Source organism: Herpailurus yagouaroundi, unplaced genomic scaffold (assembly GCF_014898765.1).
Source record: "Herpailurus yagouaroundi ecotype Mexico unplaced genomic scaffold, PumYag 246, whole genome shotgun sequence".
Taxonomy (NCBI): domain Eukaryota; kingdom Metazoa; phylum Chordata; class Mammalia; order Carnivora; family Felidae; genus Herpailurus; species Herpailurus yagouaroundi.
In genome coordinates this window covers 4,548,607-4,562,618 of record NW_024412463.1, presented here as the reverse complement: position 1 = coordinate 4,562,618, position 14,012 = coordinate 4,548,607, and the positions used below count along the sequence as shown (strand labels likewise).

Sequence of the window (14,012 nt, the reverse complement as noted above, 5' to 3'; positions counted from 1 at the left end):
GCGAATATTGCACTGCTTTAGAAATGGCAACGAGGAAAGGGAGCAGTTCAATGGGACCCACACAGCGGTCAAAGCAGAAACAGCTGGATGCCAGGGCCCTTCCCCGGAAGGGGCGGAGCCTGCATCCACAAGCTGACCCTATGCCTCTGATTCCGGGCCACCTGAAGTCTAATTGGCCTTCTTGCGTGGACGTTTGTTTTTCCAGCCTTGTGGAAACTTTCCGAGTGCTACTTTTAAAAATCTCCCCTTAGGGGCGCCTGGGTGGCTCAGTCGGTTGGGCGTCCGACTTCAGCTCAGGTCATGATCTCGCGGTCCGTGAGTTCGAGCCCCGCGTCGGGCTCTGTGCTGACAGCTCAGAGCCTGGAGCCTGTTTCAGATTCTGTGTCTCCCTCTCTCTCTGACCTTCCCCCATTCATGCTCTGTCTCTCTCTCTGTCTCAAAAATGAATAAACGTTAAAAAAAATTAAAAAAAAAATCTCCCCTTAGTCTCTGGTAATATAGGCCTCATGGTAAGACAGAGCACAAACTTCAGAGTCAGGTGTCTGCCCCTGACCACACGCTGTTACTTACCAGCTCACTGGGCGGCCGTGGGGAGGTGCATCAACCTCTCTGGTGGCCAGGTTTCTCACTCGTGAATAATGACAGTGACCAACATGCATCAGGCACAGTTCTGTGGGTTTTAAGCATATTAAGTCATGTAACCTTCATAACCAAATTAGGAGGGAAGTTCTACTATTTGCCTGAATTTACCAGAAAATTGAGGCATGGGGCGGTTGGGTACCTCAGGTGCAGATAGACACTTTAGCTCAGTGGTCCTCAAACGTGAGTGATTTTTGGCCCCCAGGGGACATGGGGGGCATTTGGGGTTGTCACAACTTGGGGGTGGCCCTGGAATCTATTGGGTAGAGGCCAGGGATGCTGCTAAGAATCCTGCAGCGTACGAGAGGAGCCCCCCTGGCAAAGAATGATCCAGCCCCCGCTGTCAGAAGTCAGAAGGTTGAGAAACTTTGTTCTAGCTCCAGAGCCCAAGCTCCCGACCGCTGTGCCGCCTCCCAGCTGATATCGTGACAACACTCTTCTCTCGGGATCCCTGCAACAGGCCGACAGCGTCATTAACGTGCGTGTCACCAGTGCAGCGCCTGGTGTGGGCTTTCTGCTAACTGGCTCTTCTCCTAGCAAGGTCACAGGAGTTCTAGGTGACCAGGTTCTGCTTTGCAGCGTGACCGGACAGCCACAGAGCCCCGGCTGCATTCTGGCCTTTGTATATCAAACGTTTGGAGTCCATTATCGATCCTTGAATTTCCTCGCCGGGCTGAATAACTGCTGTTTGTCTTTGTGTTTACAGTTGATTTGGGAATAAGTGTCAAGGAGGATAATGCGGTCACTTCTTCCCCCGAGACAATGGAGATGAGCGCTGTTGCGGATGCCAACGGAAAGAATCTTGGGAACGAGGCCAAAGCCGGGGCGCCAGCTGCTAAATCTCGTTTTTTCTTGACACTCGCTCGGCCTGTACCAGGACGTGCTGGAGACCAAGCCACGGATGCATCCACTGGGTCAGTGAAGCTTGATGTCAGCTCCAATAAAGCTCTAGGGAACAAAGAACCAAGTGAGAGCGTGACTCTTCCGGGGGCAGCTGCACGGGGGCACGACCCAGATAAAACCCCGGGGCAGAGCCCAGCCGGGGACGAAGGCGTCTCTGCCACTTGGGGACCAGCGCCCGTCTCACCTGAGTCAGGGGGAGCAGCCCCCGCCAAGCCTAAGGACTCCGGCTTTTTTGACAAACTCTTCAAACTGGACAAGGGACGGGAAAAGGCACCAGTGGACAGCCAACAGGAAGCCAAGAGCGCGGAGCGTCAGGACCAGGCCGAGGAAGTCCCTGGATTGTCAAGGCCTCCCGATGATGTCCCTGCAGAGAGGGTAAGTGCTGACGAGGGACGATCCCTTTTGTTAAGCTCCGGTGGGGAGGGAGCTCTGATGGGGTAAGCGGATGGTGTCTATATTGCTCTCCAGTCGCCAAGGGGCCCCGACAAGGTACGCAGCCCTCTAGAACAAATGGCACATTGTAGTGTCCCCCATGTTCCTGTGGACAGAAACATCTGTTTGAAGAACAATAACAGCTGTGGCATCTGTTTTATGTAAAAGAAGAGAGGAGGTGAGTTACATACAGATGAATCCGTCCTTCCATTTATCAAAGGTAGAGGAAGACAGGTTGCATTTATGATCAATGGAGTCTGGAGGGAAAGGCCTTAGCGGAATAAAAACGGTTCCTAAAAGACTTAAATACCTCTCCTGGCCTCGGTAGCTTGTTTCACAACCAGCATGTTTATAGGCTTTTGTTGGAATACATTTCATTTCTTATTTTTAATAGCCTGGATTGATCTTTAACTATCTTTTGCACCAAAGCATGGGTTTAAATAAAGAGCTTTTACAGCTCTGGGCAGACCCTTTTATGTACTAATTATTTTCCCACAAGCTGGGGTCATATCTTTGTAAAAACTAGATATTTTTAAAGGAGGTATTCCACATCAGCTGCTTTCTTTCCTGCACAAAGAAACACGAGTTCTTTTGATCTGAAAAAGAGCATTTGCTTTTTATCTTGAGTTTGTTTGTGTTCGGCGGAGAAAAGAAACTCCTTCAATGAAGAAGGAAATAAAAGTTGATACACTGTGTTTCAAGGGAAGTTGCTAATAACACTGGCTGTCATGTATTGAGCACTGACAGTATACCAGGCTCTGTTCTAAGCGCTGTACGGATATATTATTCTCCATAAGGAAAATGAGTATCACCTCAGTCTGTGGTTTCAATGCACGCAGGACTGTGTCAAACATTATACTGTAAATGTCAGGCACCAGCTGTAAGTTCTGGAGAGTTAAAATTGGGGAAAAGTCATCAGGTTCGTGGGTTCGGGCTCTCACTATCAGCGTTCTTGATCTTTCTGTAAATTTCTACTGCACAAACTGATTTTCAATTTTACTTTCAAAAGCTTAAGAACTTGTCCCGCAAATGCCCGGTTCCCCAAATGCACCAGTTCAGATGCCAATCGAATAGCTTTCTGTATAATTCAAAGTAAGTTTTCAAATGCATCCAGGCACCAAATCTTTACTGAGTGGGACGCTGCCGGGTGCAGGTGAGGCCAGGCTACAGTGGAGGCTGGGACAGAGCCCTTGTCCTCAGGGACTTTGGTCCAGGAAGAAATGCGGTACAACCACCCCCCCCACCACCACCACCACCATTATTATGGGAGATGCCAAGTGCTCTCGCTGGCGAGGCCGTGTGTTGGGCAGGGTGCTCCGACACAAAGAGAATTGGCCTCCCTGGCTCCCAGAACATTCCATCAAATGTATAAACCGGGAGTTGGAATGTTATTTGTCTTGGGGCTAGAAACTGGTCATCCATATTCATGAATATTTGAGAAACGATTTACTACCTGACTCTGAGTAGAAACTCTTGTTGAGTTCTCATTTATCCATCGTGGGCTCCTAAGGCTGTTCTGAGGTTGTGATTTTTTTGAATAATCACGTTTCATTCACTGGGGCATCCAAAGCCAACCCATCACTGGAGTCAGGAAAAGATTGAGTTACTTACGGGACAAGGATGAAGGACTGAGCTTTACCCATCTGGAGACAGGTGTCTAAGTAACTTATCCAAATCCCCACCTTAATTAAGAAAACCAGTGTAGCATCTGATACCGGACCCTTAAACATTTTTAACCATAAAGCCCCAATGCGGTCAATCCACTCCTGTTCTAAGAAAAGCACAGGGAAGTTCAGACTTGTACTTTACCAGCCCAGTGTTTTGTTATTGGAGACCCTTAGGGACAGCACCTCGAATTGAGTGGAGTGAGTTCCAAATGAGATACAATTCAGAAAATGGGGGCTTGTATGGGGAACATGGCAGGTATCTGATAGAGTCAAGCCCGTGGGTGATATTTTAAAGTTACAGTGACCTCTCAGAAGACCCTCAAACTGTCAGAAAAAAAAGCGAGTCAGCTCCCTAAGATTCACCAACGAGGTTTGCATTTGGTCTTGTTACACTACAAATTTCCATGTTTTTATTGGCAACATCACTGGAATTTAAATATCGAGTACCACCCCGAACTATATGCATGTAAAATATGGGAAAGCTAGGCTACGCCATTTATTTCTCCTTTAGTCTGCGAACTTGCGGACATTCAAATACATGCATCTGTAAGGACTGTAAACAAACCACAGCCTCCTGATTATTAAGGTTTCTCATCTGATCCCTGGCTGTACAGACGGCTTTTGGGGGAGGGGGAGGGAGGAGGAGGGATAGATTGTTCTAGGAGTGCAATGAGAGAATCCAGCCCCGGGAAAGTAACACGAATAAAACTTCTCAGCCAATGGCTTTCTTGGTGGGAGCACCACACTATGCATAAATGGCCGTCAATGTATTGATTCAGAATTCTTAGCGTAAATTATGCCTTGGGTTCAGCCACATCAGCTGTCTCCTCCCCACCCACCCACACGAACCTTTCCCCCCTGTCTCACTGCATGCTTCTTCCTGGCTTGGAGTTCCAGCCGCAAACCTGCAGAGCTGTGAATTGGGGGAAGGATGCCCCCATTGCATTCTGGGAGAGGCACACAAACCTTCTGTGTTTTCGGATCGACAATCTTATTTTTGTGCCTCATAAAACTACATTCAGAGCATAGCAGAATTAAAACAAGGCCAGAATTCATGAACAAATGAAGCATTTAGTGCATAGGTCAAAGAAAAGATAAATTATATGCCTGAAAGGTTTCACTGAGCTGTGATTCACACAAACTGTGTTGGCAGGGAGGAGATTTGTTTTTTCTTAATTTTTCCAGCCCCTCGACAATTGAACCAGAGCTATAAGATACACACTTAAGAGATTCATTGTCCAAAAAAAAAAAAAAAAAAAAAAAAAAAAACCATAATGAAAATTTGATCTTCATCAGTTTAAAAAAACACACTAAGTGTCTGTTGCCAACCAGTAATTCCAGAAGTGTCTTTGTGTTGGAGGGAAAGGGGAGGGGCGGGGCTTAACCTGTTACCAAGCACAGATTCAAGAGATCAGAACAAGAAGATGCCTTTCTTCTAAAGTTTTATTAAATCCTGCAACTGTTATTTAAACACCAACCTTTGCAAAGGTTTAAAAGATGAATCACAGTCTAGTCCTTCAAAGATCTAGTAAGAGACATAATTTTTTTTAAGTTTATTTATTTTGAGAGAGAGAGAGCATATGTTCGGGTACACATGCATGCACATGGGGGAGGGGCAGAGAGAGGTGGGGGTGGGGAGATCTCAAGCAGGATCGTGCACTGCAGGGCTCAGTCCCACGAACTGCAAGATCATGACCTGGGCCAAAATCAAGAGTCGGACCCTTAACCTACTGAGCCACCCAGGTGCCCCTTAAGAGACAATTTTTTACGGGAAGCTGTGATAAGTACACTGATCCCCAAATTCATGCAGGCTCCAGATATTAAGAAAAATACTCAGCTTTTGCTTCCTCGTGTCCTTTTCTCTCTTGAACACACTCCATTCAGGCTTTTCTCCTCCACATAAACTGTTCTTGTCAATGTGGCCAGGATGTGGCCTCCCCCAACCCTCAACGAGGCTGCCAAGCCCCGGACGTCTCAGGCCTATCCCACTGGACTTGCCAGCCACATCAGCGACCCTTCCTTCTGGAAATATCACCCTCACTTAGTTGCCAGTTTCTCCCCCTCGCTGATTAAGAAGTTCCTCAATCTCTTTTGCTGGATCTTATCTTCTGAACGTTGGAGTTCCCCAGAACTGAATTCTTAGACATCGTCTCTGACTAGTTATTTCCGTAGAGTCCCAAGGGTTTAGATGCAGCCCCCTGCTGACGCGCCCCAAGTTCATGTCTATAGCCTACACCTACTCCTCAAGTCCAGCCTTAAATATCCAGCTGCCTCTTGACACATATTCTTGAATTTCGACATCTCCATTCAAAGGTTCGCCCGACCTCAATGTGTGCAAAACTGAACTCCTCATTCACACCCAACAACAAGCAACAACATGCCTACCTGTGTGATCTATGGGCTTCCTCATTTCACGTAACGGACACTCCATCCTGCCACTGCTGTTTGGTGGTAGAAGTGGAAGGAGAGAACCAAGATTTCCAGAATCCTACATGGTGTAAAAGCAGGTATAAAGAAGCCTTGCAACCAAGCAGCTCACATTTCAACTCGGCCTCTGTCGCCTCCTGACTGTGTGACCTTGGACAAGTGACTACACCTCTCTGAGCCTCGGTTTCTTCATCTGTAAAATGGAAATAATAATAGTATTGAGCACAATTTCACATCGTTCACACTTGTGAAAATTAAATGAGATAAGCCATGTGGAGTGAACTTAGCCCAGAGATCTTGCATTTTGAGAAAAAGAAAATTCAGCTATTATTAATATCATGGCTTTCCTTCCCCCCCCCCCGCCCCGCCCCCGCCTGTGAATCAACATTTTTGTCTTTTATTCTGCCCTTCCTTAGTCCTCGGCCAAACCTCACTGAGATAGCACAGGTGAGTCTAATTTGAAAGCGAAATCACCAGAGGCGGAAGTCCAGATTTGGGTTAAAAACCAAAAAGGTGCAGGAGTTGTAAAATTATTTTAGAAACAATAGAAGTTCAATGCCCTTGCCTACAAGCTGTGGCTTCTTAGTGTCACGTTCAAGGGTCTCTACCAGCTTTCCCCTATCTTTCCAACTATATTTCCCACTATTCTCTTAAATGTACCCAGTCAGAACGGCCCATGTGTGACCTGCTTCTCTGCATTTTCTCCGCCTGGCTCTCTTTCTCTCTCTTTATCAAAAATTCATGGGGCGCCTGGGTGGCTCAGTTGGTTGAGCATCTGACTTCGGCTCAGGTCACTATCTCATAGCTCGTGAGTTCGAGCCCCGCGTCGGGCTCTGTGCTGACAGCTGGGAGCCTGGAGCCTGCTTCGGATTCTGTGTCTCCCTCTCTCTCTGCCCCTCCCCTGCTGATGCTCTGTCTCTGTCTCTCTCAAAAATAAATAAACATTAAAAAATTTTTTTCTTTTTAAAATTCACTTCACCTTCAAGTGCCAAGTTCTCCATGAGGCTGACCAGATGTCCCCACTCCTGGGTGGTTTCTGGTGACATGAATCCTCCAGTATTTTTTTATATTATAGGTGAAGTCAAATTCTGTTGCGAAATCGCTTTGAAGGAATCATCTTCCTTTTTTTCATGTTTATTTATTTTTGAGAGACAGAGAGAGACAGAGCAAAGGCAGGGGAGGGGCAGAGAGAGAGGGAGACACAGAATCCGAAGCTGGCTCCAGGCTCTGAGCTGTCAGCACAGAGCCCAACTCGGGGCTCAAACTCACGAATCACGAGATCATGACCTGAGCCAAAATCGGACGCTCAACCAACTGAGCCACCCGGGTGCCCCCAAGGGATCATCTTGAAACATCAGAGCTTAAGCGGGAATTTCTAGATCTTTACTATTTTCCAGATGAAGAAATCCAAGCTCTAGGGAAACCGAATCATTGACTCCAAGCTACGTAGCTAAAGAGAATTGCCCGACCCCAAAGCCCATACTTTCCACACTCCACATTATGTTTTTACCATTTTTTTGAAACTTGTGTGATAGTGTTGTGACTCTGTGAAATTGAATATTCATCTGAGGATATTTCGATTTAACTTTTTTTTAAGTGTTAGGGTGTGCAACATTGCAAATGACAAGTTAGTCTCAAATTTAAAAATTTAAAACTCACCTAATTCCAAGGTTTGAGCGTAAGTGAACTTTAAGCTGTGGTTTTTTATTGTCTGGCCTACCTGTCAGCTGCAAGGCCAAGCCATTCCAACAGGCAAAGAGAACTATCCACCCCAAAGACTTTGTCAGTACAGAGGGAAAATCCACCTTAAATTACATAAATTATGGAGTAAGCAGGGTTTTTAGCTCTACTAGTATAATGTTTATAAATTGCATGGATTTAGCACCACAAAACATTTGATATGAAATGTTTTCAGCAGCAGAGGTCATGTGCAAGTGTTAGGACCTTGACTGATCCGGAAAGGAGTTCAGATTCTACCACTTATTAGCTGTGAGGTGGAGTTAATAATAATCCTTTTTACCAATCACTTTTTAAAGAATCCTTTTTAAATAATCACTTTTTAACAATTCATTATTCATAGGCTGCGTAGGAAGTATTTTGCATATTTTATCTGCTACCTGCTTTGATTCTTATAACAGTACAACAGGGTAGATGTCTAAAAAACTTTTTTAATGTTTATTTATTTATTTTTGAGAAAGACAGAGAGAGAGCAGGGGAGGGACAGAGAGAGAGAGGGAGAGAGAGAATCCCAAGCAGGCTCTGCATTGCCGGCACAGAGCCCAATGCGGGGCTCGAACGCACAGACTGCGAGATCATGACTTGAGCCAAGGTCAAGAGTTGAATGCTTAACCACTGAGCCACCCAGGTGCCACCCCAAGGTAGATATTTTTATTACCATTTAACAGATGAGGAAGCTAGAGCTCAGAGAAGTGAAGTTAGTGGCAAAACCATAATCATCCACTGGCAACCATCCGTTCCCAAAGTATGTGTCACTCAGTCATTTCAAAACCTGGTGCTTTCATTCAGAAGAGGAAGATAGTGTCTGAGGGGGTATTATAAAGGATAGAGGATGACACGGGCAGTCAGTAGCAATGACTAAATAAAACAGTATGTTTTCTAAGTCCTCAGAAAGTTAGAAATAAAGAATTACGAAATAGCTCAAATGGTCTTCCAGTATGATGGAGTTTGAGTAGTATATCATTTCAGGTACCTTTGGCTGTGAGGGAAAGAAAAGAAAAGAAAATAAAAGAAAATAAAAGAAAAGAAAAGAAATAGCTCACCCAATCACTAGTGGCATAGTTAATGAGGAGAATTTATTATTTCTTGAGCATAATAAGAATTCTGGAGGTAAGGGGTTTACGTTGGTTCGACATCTCCCTAGCCCTAGCATGAGTCAGTCTCCAGCGCCTGCCATGTATGATTGGCTCGGTACACAGATTTTGTCACTTGTGGCGTCACTTGTGGCTGCCAGAGGTCCAAGTAGTGGACACACACAGTCATAGTGTCCTATGAAAGGGAAGAGAAGTTTCTGAAGGTCGATGGTAGATCCAGTCACATATCTGTGTCAAGGTACAAGGCGGGGCTTGTCAAGTTTCTTCAGCAGCGAACAGACTCTTCAGCAGAGATGATCTGCCATCAATAGAAACCAGATAGATTTTCTGGATCCAACTTTATATCAGGAAATCACCGCGTGAATGGAGCCAATAGAGACTGTTCCGGTGCCTCCTGCCCTCAGGGTAATTTACTTGAATTCACTCATTGCACAACTGCCTCATTTGACCATGACCCACAGGAAGAAATAGATTTTACACCTTGACCTGATGCACATGCTCATGAATGCAGCAAAGAATGCACAGAACAGTGCTGTTCTTACAGCACGGAACACATGCTGACATTTTGTATTCTTTTTTTTTTTAATTTTTTTTTAACATTTATTTGTTTTTGAGACAGAGAGAGAGCATGAACGGGGGAGGGGCAGAGAGAGAGAGGGAGACACAGAATCTGAAACAGGCTCCAGGCTCTGAGCCGTCAGCACAGAGCCCGACGCGGGGCCTGAACCCATGAACCGCGAGATCATGACCTGAGCCGAAGTCGGACGCTTAACCGACTGAGCCACCCAGGCACCCCTTATATTCTTTTCTAATGCTCTGCTGTTTGATGGTTTTAATGCTGGTCTTGACCCACTGAGCTGTTTTCCAATCCACTAATGGTCACAATATGAAGTCCGAAAGAATTTCTTCTACCATAATCACCCTTCTCATATACAGAGACGGTGAACTTGAGGGACGTGACTGTGTCTTAGGCAGTTTGGTATTATTCTCAATGCCTGGCACCTGTTGGCATGCAGCAATGTTTGTGAGGTGAACCTAACAAGAATAAAGCTGGTGCACATCATGTCACCACTTTGCAAAGAATCTTGGAATATATTCTCATTATCAGCTCCGCCTGACACAACTTGAAAGAGGAAATGACTTCAAATGCATGCAGGATATAGATGCCTTCACTGAGATAAGCTATGTAGAATCGCATAATTGTATCATTTATTTGGTTTTTTAAAATCAGTCTTTAACATGTTATGGTGTTAATAATCATGGTTGAATATCAAGTGACTGGTGTTTTGCAATGAATTTGCAAAACGGATTTTGAGTTAGCTTTCCCCTTGGTGTCATCCAGTCTGATTCGCTCCTTCCAGCAAAGGAGCAGCGAAGGCAGCAAAGGCAGCAAAGGCAGCCAAGCAGTCCTAGTTTAGTGAGCCTTTACTAACTCACAGAGTGATGAAATAACGTGCAGAAGATCATCCGGGTAGAAAGGAGCGGAACTGGAATTCACCACCAGCACCCACACGTTTAGCCACTGGGCCTAGAAGTTCAAAAACAGGGAACATGGTGAACATTTTGAACCCCCTCAAAAGGGGGCTTAAAATATATTTTTAAAAATTTCTGAAGCTAATACTTTGGGACATTAGTTAATTCTAATTCTATGCAACATCATTCCAATGAGATGTGCCTAGAAACAGGGCTCACCACCAGAGTTTTAGAAAATCCTACTATGGTTTGCCTCCCTCTCTGAAACCGTAAGAGATTCTTAAATACAGAGAACAAACTCCGCGTTGATGGGGGGTGGAAGAGAGGGGGAAATGGGTGTGGGCAAGGAGGAGGGCACTTGTTGGGATGAGCCCTGGGTGCTGTATGGAGGTGATGAATCACAGGAATCTACTCCAAAGCCAAGAGCACACTGTGTACGCTGTATGTTGGCCAACTTGACAATATATTAAGAAAAGGAAAAAAGAAAATACTGTTTGCCTTATCTTCTCTCCTGAAGATTCCCAATGGATATCAGCTTCCTAAAGACCTGAGAAGTCCTGCAGCAAGCAGACCTGATTCAGTTTGTTTAACTGAGAGTTTCTCCAACTTAATTGTCCATAAAACTACTAGTCCTCTAACCAGCTGGCCAGAACTTTCGAGGGACTGTTCTCAGAAATGCTGAGCTAGGCATGTAGACCCAAGTTGGAAAATGGCCTCCTGTTGGAGGCCGCAAACCAGAGATAGAGTCTATGTGAATCTCACAGTGTTTTGGGTAATATTTTCATTTATTGATAATACTTCGGAATTGATCAAGTTGACAACATTTTAAAATGATAAAATTTGAACACAGATCCATGTTTCGGACCTTTCTGGGAAGTGGGAAGTTTCGTCCTGTGTTCTCAGATAGAATGTGAGTTGTGGCTGCCCCTAGAGATGGGACATTTACTCTCCAGCCCATCCACTCCCCACCCTCGTTCCCACCCCTCCCTTGTTCCCAACAGTGTGGCGTGGGGGTTGTCCTTTGCTATAACACCTGCATTATTATTTTCCTGTGGTAGGGCTGAGAGTAAAGTGAAATATCTCCATCACAGACCACTTTCCTTCCTTCCTAGCACTTATCACAATTTCAAGCTACTTAGGGGGGCACCTGGATGGCTCAGTCAGTTCAGCATCTGACTTCAGCTCAGGTCATGATCTCACGGTTCCTGAGTTTGAGCCCCACGTCGGGCTCTGTGCTGACAGCTCAGAGCCTGAAGGCTGCTTCCGATTCTGTCTCCATCTCTCTGCCCCTCGCCTGCTCACGCTCTCTCTGTCTCTCTCTCTAATATAAATAAATAAACAAACATTAAAAACATTTTTTAAGTGGGGCGGCCTGGGTGGCTCAGTCGGTTAAGCGGCTGACTTCGGCTCAGGTCATGATCTCATGGTCCGTGAGTTCGAGCCCCGCGTCGGGCTCTGGGCTGACAGCTCAGAGCCTGGAGCCTGTTTCAGATTCTGTGTCTCCCTCTCTCTGCCCCTCCCCCGTTCATGCTCTGTCTCTCTCTGTCTCAAAAATAAATAAAGGTTAAAAAAAACCATTTTTTAAGTAAATAAAGCTACTTAGGTGACCATCTGGTTAATAAACTCTAAATCTAGCCCGAGAGTCAATCTGTTGGCAGGTGTTGTATAATAAAAACAGGAAGCGTGAATGCTTTCATTTATTCATTCAACAAACATCCAAGTACTTTCTTTGTGTCAGGAGTGATTTTAGGGCAGATAGAATGGTGTACCTCACGAAAGCTTTCATTCCAATGAAGAGAGCAAGAACGAATAAGAAAATAAACAAACAGATAGTTCCAAGGGTAGAAAAAGGGCTATGAATTAAATCGGTAGCGTTTTGAGACAGGAAGTAGATTGGAGAGGTGGCTGATGATTAAACGGGTAGAGGTAGGGCCCAGGAGTTTGGTCTAATCTAGAAATTCAGGAAAAAGGATGGGACTTTTTTTTCTCTCTCTCTTTCTGCACAAGGCCAAACCATTCTTACAAGGTCTACAACCTAATTTTGGCAACATGCAAAACAGTTTTCTTGTTACTGAGAAGTGTTTGTTAAGCAGATGACAAACATATTCTAGGCTGTGGGTCATTAGCTTTTAGATTTTGAAATACTTTTTTTTTTTTAAGCTGGATGTTTTCCCTGTAATAAATATGAAATGCCATGATCACTCTGGAACTTGTACATGTTGAAACTGATCGTGGAACAGAAGAATCTGCCACAAATCCCTTTTGCCCGATGTGACTTGCCCTGGGAATCCCTCCCCACCCACGCTTTGCCCACAGCAAATGTATTTTTCCATTTTATATCATACACAGTGGCCTTTAAGCAGATGCCGAGTCGTGCGTCCTTAAGAATATCCCCAAAGCAATGACTGCTGAGGACAAAAAGAAGGAGAAGCAGGAAAAGACCATTTCATTGCTTAATTCTCTACCCACATTTCACTTGCCATTGGAAATCAAGTTGACAAATTCACTTACCCCTCAAGTAGAGAGAAGTTCTGAGAGAGAAAATGGAAAACCCTTATTCACAGGAAGCAGATGTGAATTGCTTTCTTTGATAGATTTCTTTCCACCCTCCGTCTCTGACCACAATACACAACCACTTTATTTAATCTTATAAATACAATATCTCTGCATCAGTCAACACGACGGATTAATGAGGCTGTACCACGTATAGGTGCTGTGTTTGGCTTCTGCTGCCGAGATACGAGATGAGTTCTTAATACCCTGAGGTTAGGTCTACAGAGTATTAAAGCAGGTGGTGATCTTACGATTTACAATAAAAAGCATCACGCTGGATAGCTGGTCCAGCCTAGCCCGATTCAATTAGTGTAAGCGGATACAATGAACAATATTGCCTCTCTTCTCCCAAAAAAGGGGTTGGAAAATGGATAAGTGGAACGTTTTTAGATCTGTGTCATGCAGCTTAAATTCTCCTCTTCGAAAACATGCTAGAAGACAAAGAAAAGACAGCTCTCACGTTTCCATACCTTTATGTTATTTTATATTGCCCTCTGACAGCTTCGATAATTTCTTAATCAACTCCCCAGATCATTAGGAAGCTTGTTTCAACCCCGGCACTTTAACAGCACACAGTTTTAAAGTCTCAAAGCAGCGTGCGTTTGGAATGAGCAGTTTGACATCTCGGAATGTATTGAGAAAATGGGCAGAATTTTATCCACAAGACTTTTTTCTTTTTTTAACTCCAGCAACGTCTGTAAGGGCAACGTTGGGAGGGTCGAAAAGATCCAGTGAAAGCGTTGTTCTGTTGATTATGGCACACCCTTGCACTGGACATCAAAGGCCGGCATGACATAGGGCTGGAATGGGCGACCTGTGAAGGGCAATGTTAAACGAGGAGAGCGGGTTTCAAAATAGGAAAAGACCCCCTTAGGGTAAAAAGCATGTGTGCCCGCCTGCCCACACATATTCATCCTTCCGGAACCCAAAGAGGGGTGTGGAATGAAAAAAAACTGCACACTGTGAGTAGCAGTCTGTCGCTTTCGGTAACGGGATGATGGGTGCACTTTACATTTTTACTCCGCTCGTCTGTATGCACTGCCTGGTAAGGTTATACAGGACCACAGTCTAGGAAATTTCCCGATCC

At 45.0% G+C, this 14,012-nt stretch overlaps 1 protein-coding gene across 2 annotated transcripts in view; it reads left to right on the top strand.

Moving 5' to 3' along the window:
* Positions 1-1,374: 1,374 nt before the first annotated feature.
* BCAS1 (brain enriched myelin associated protein 1) overlaps positions 1,375-14,012 on the top strand; it is a 66,522-nt gene continuing 53,884 nt past the window's right edge. Inside the window, exon 1 of one of the 2 annotated variants that reach the window (XM_040460034.1) lies at positions 1,375-1,917. In XM_040460034.1, the coding sequence (XP_040315968.1) occupies positions 1,402-1,917 (516 nt within the window). In that variant the 5' untranslated portion in view covers positions 1,375-1,401. The remainder of the gene's footprint in view (positions 1,918-14,012) is intronic. The other variant, XM_040460033.1, reaches the window with a different exon arrangement.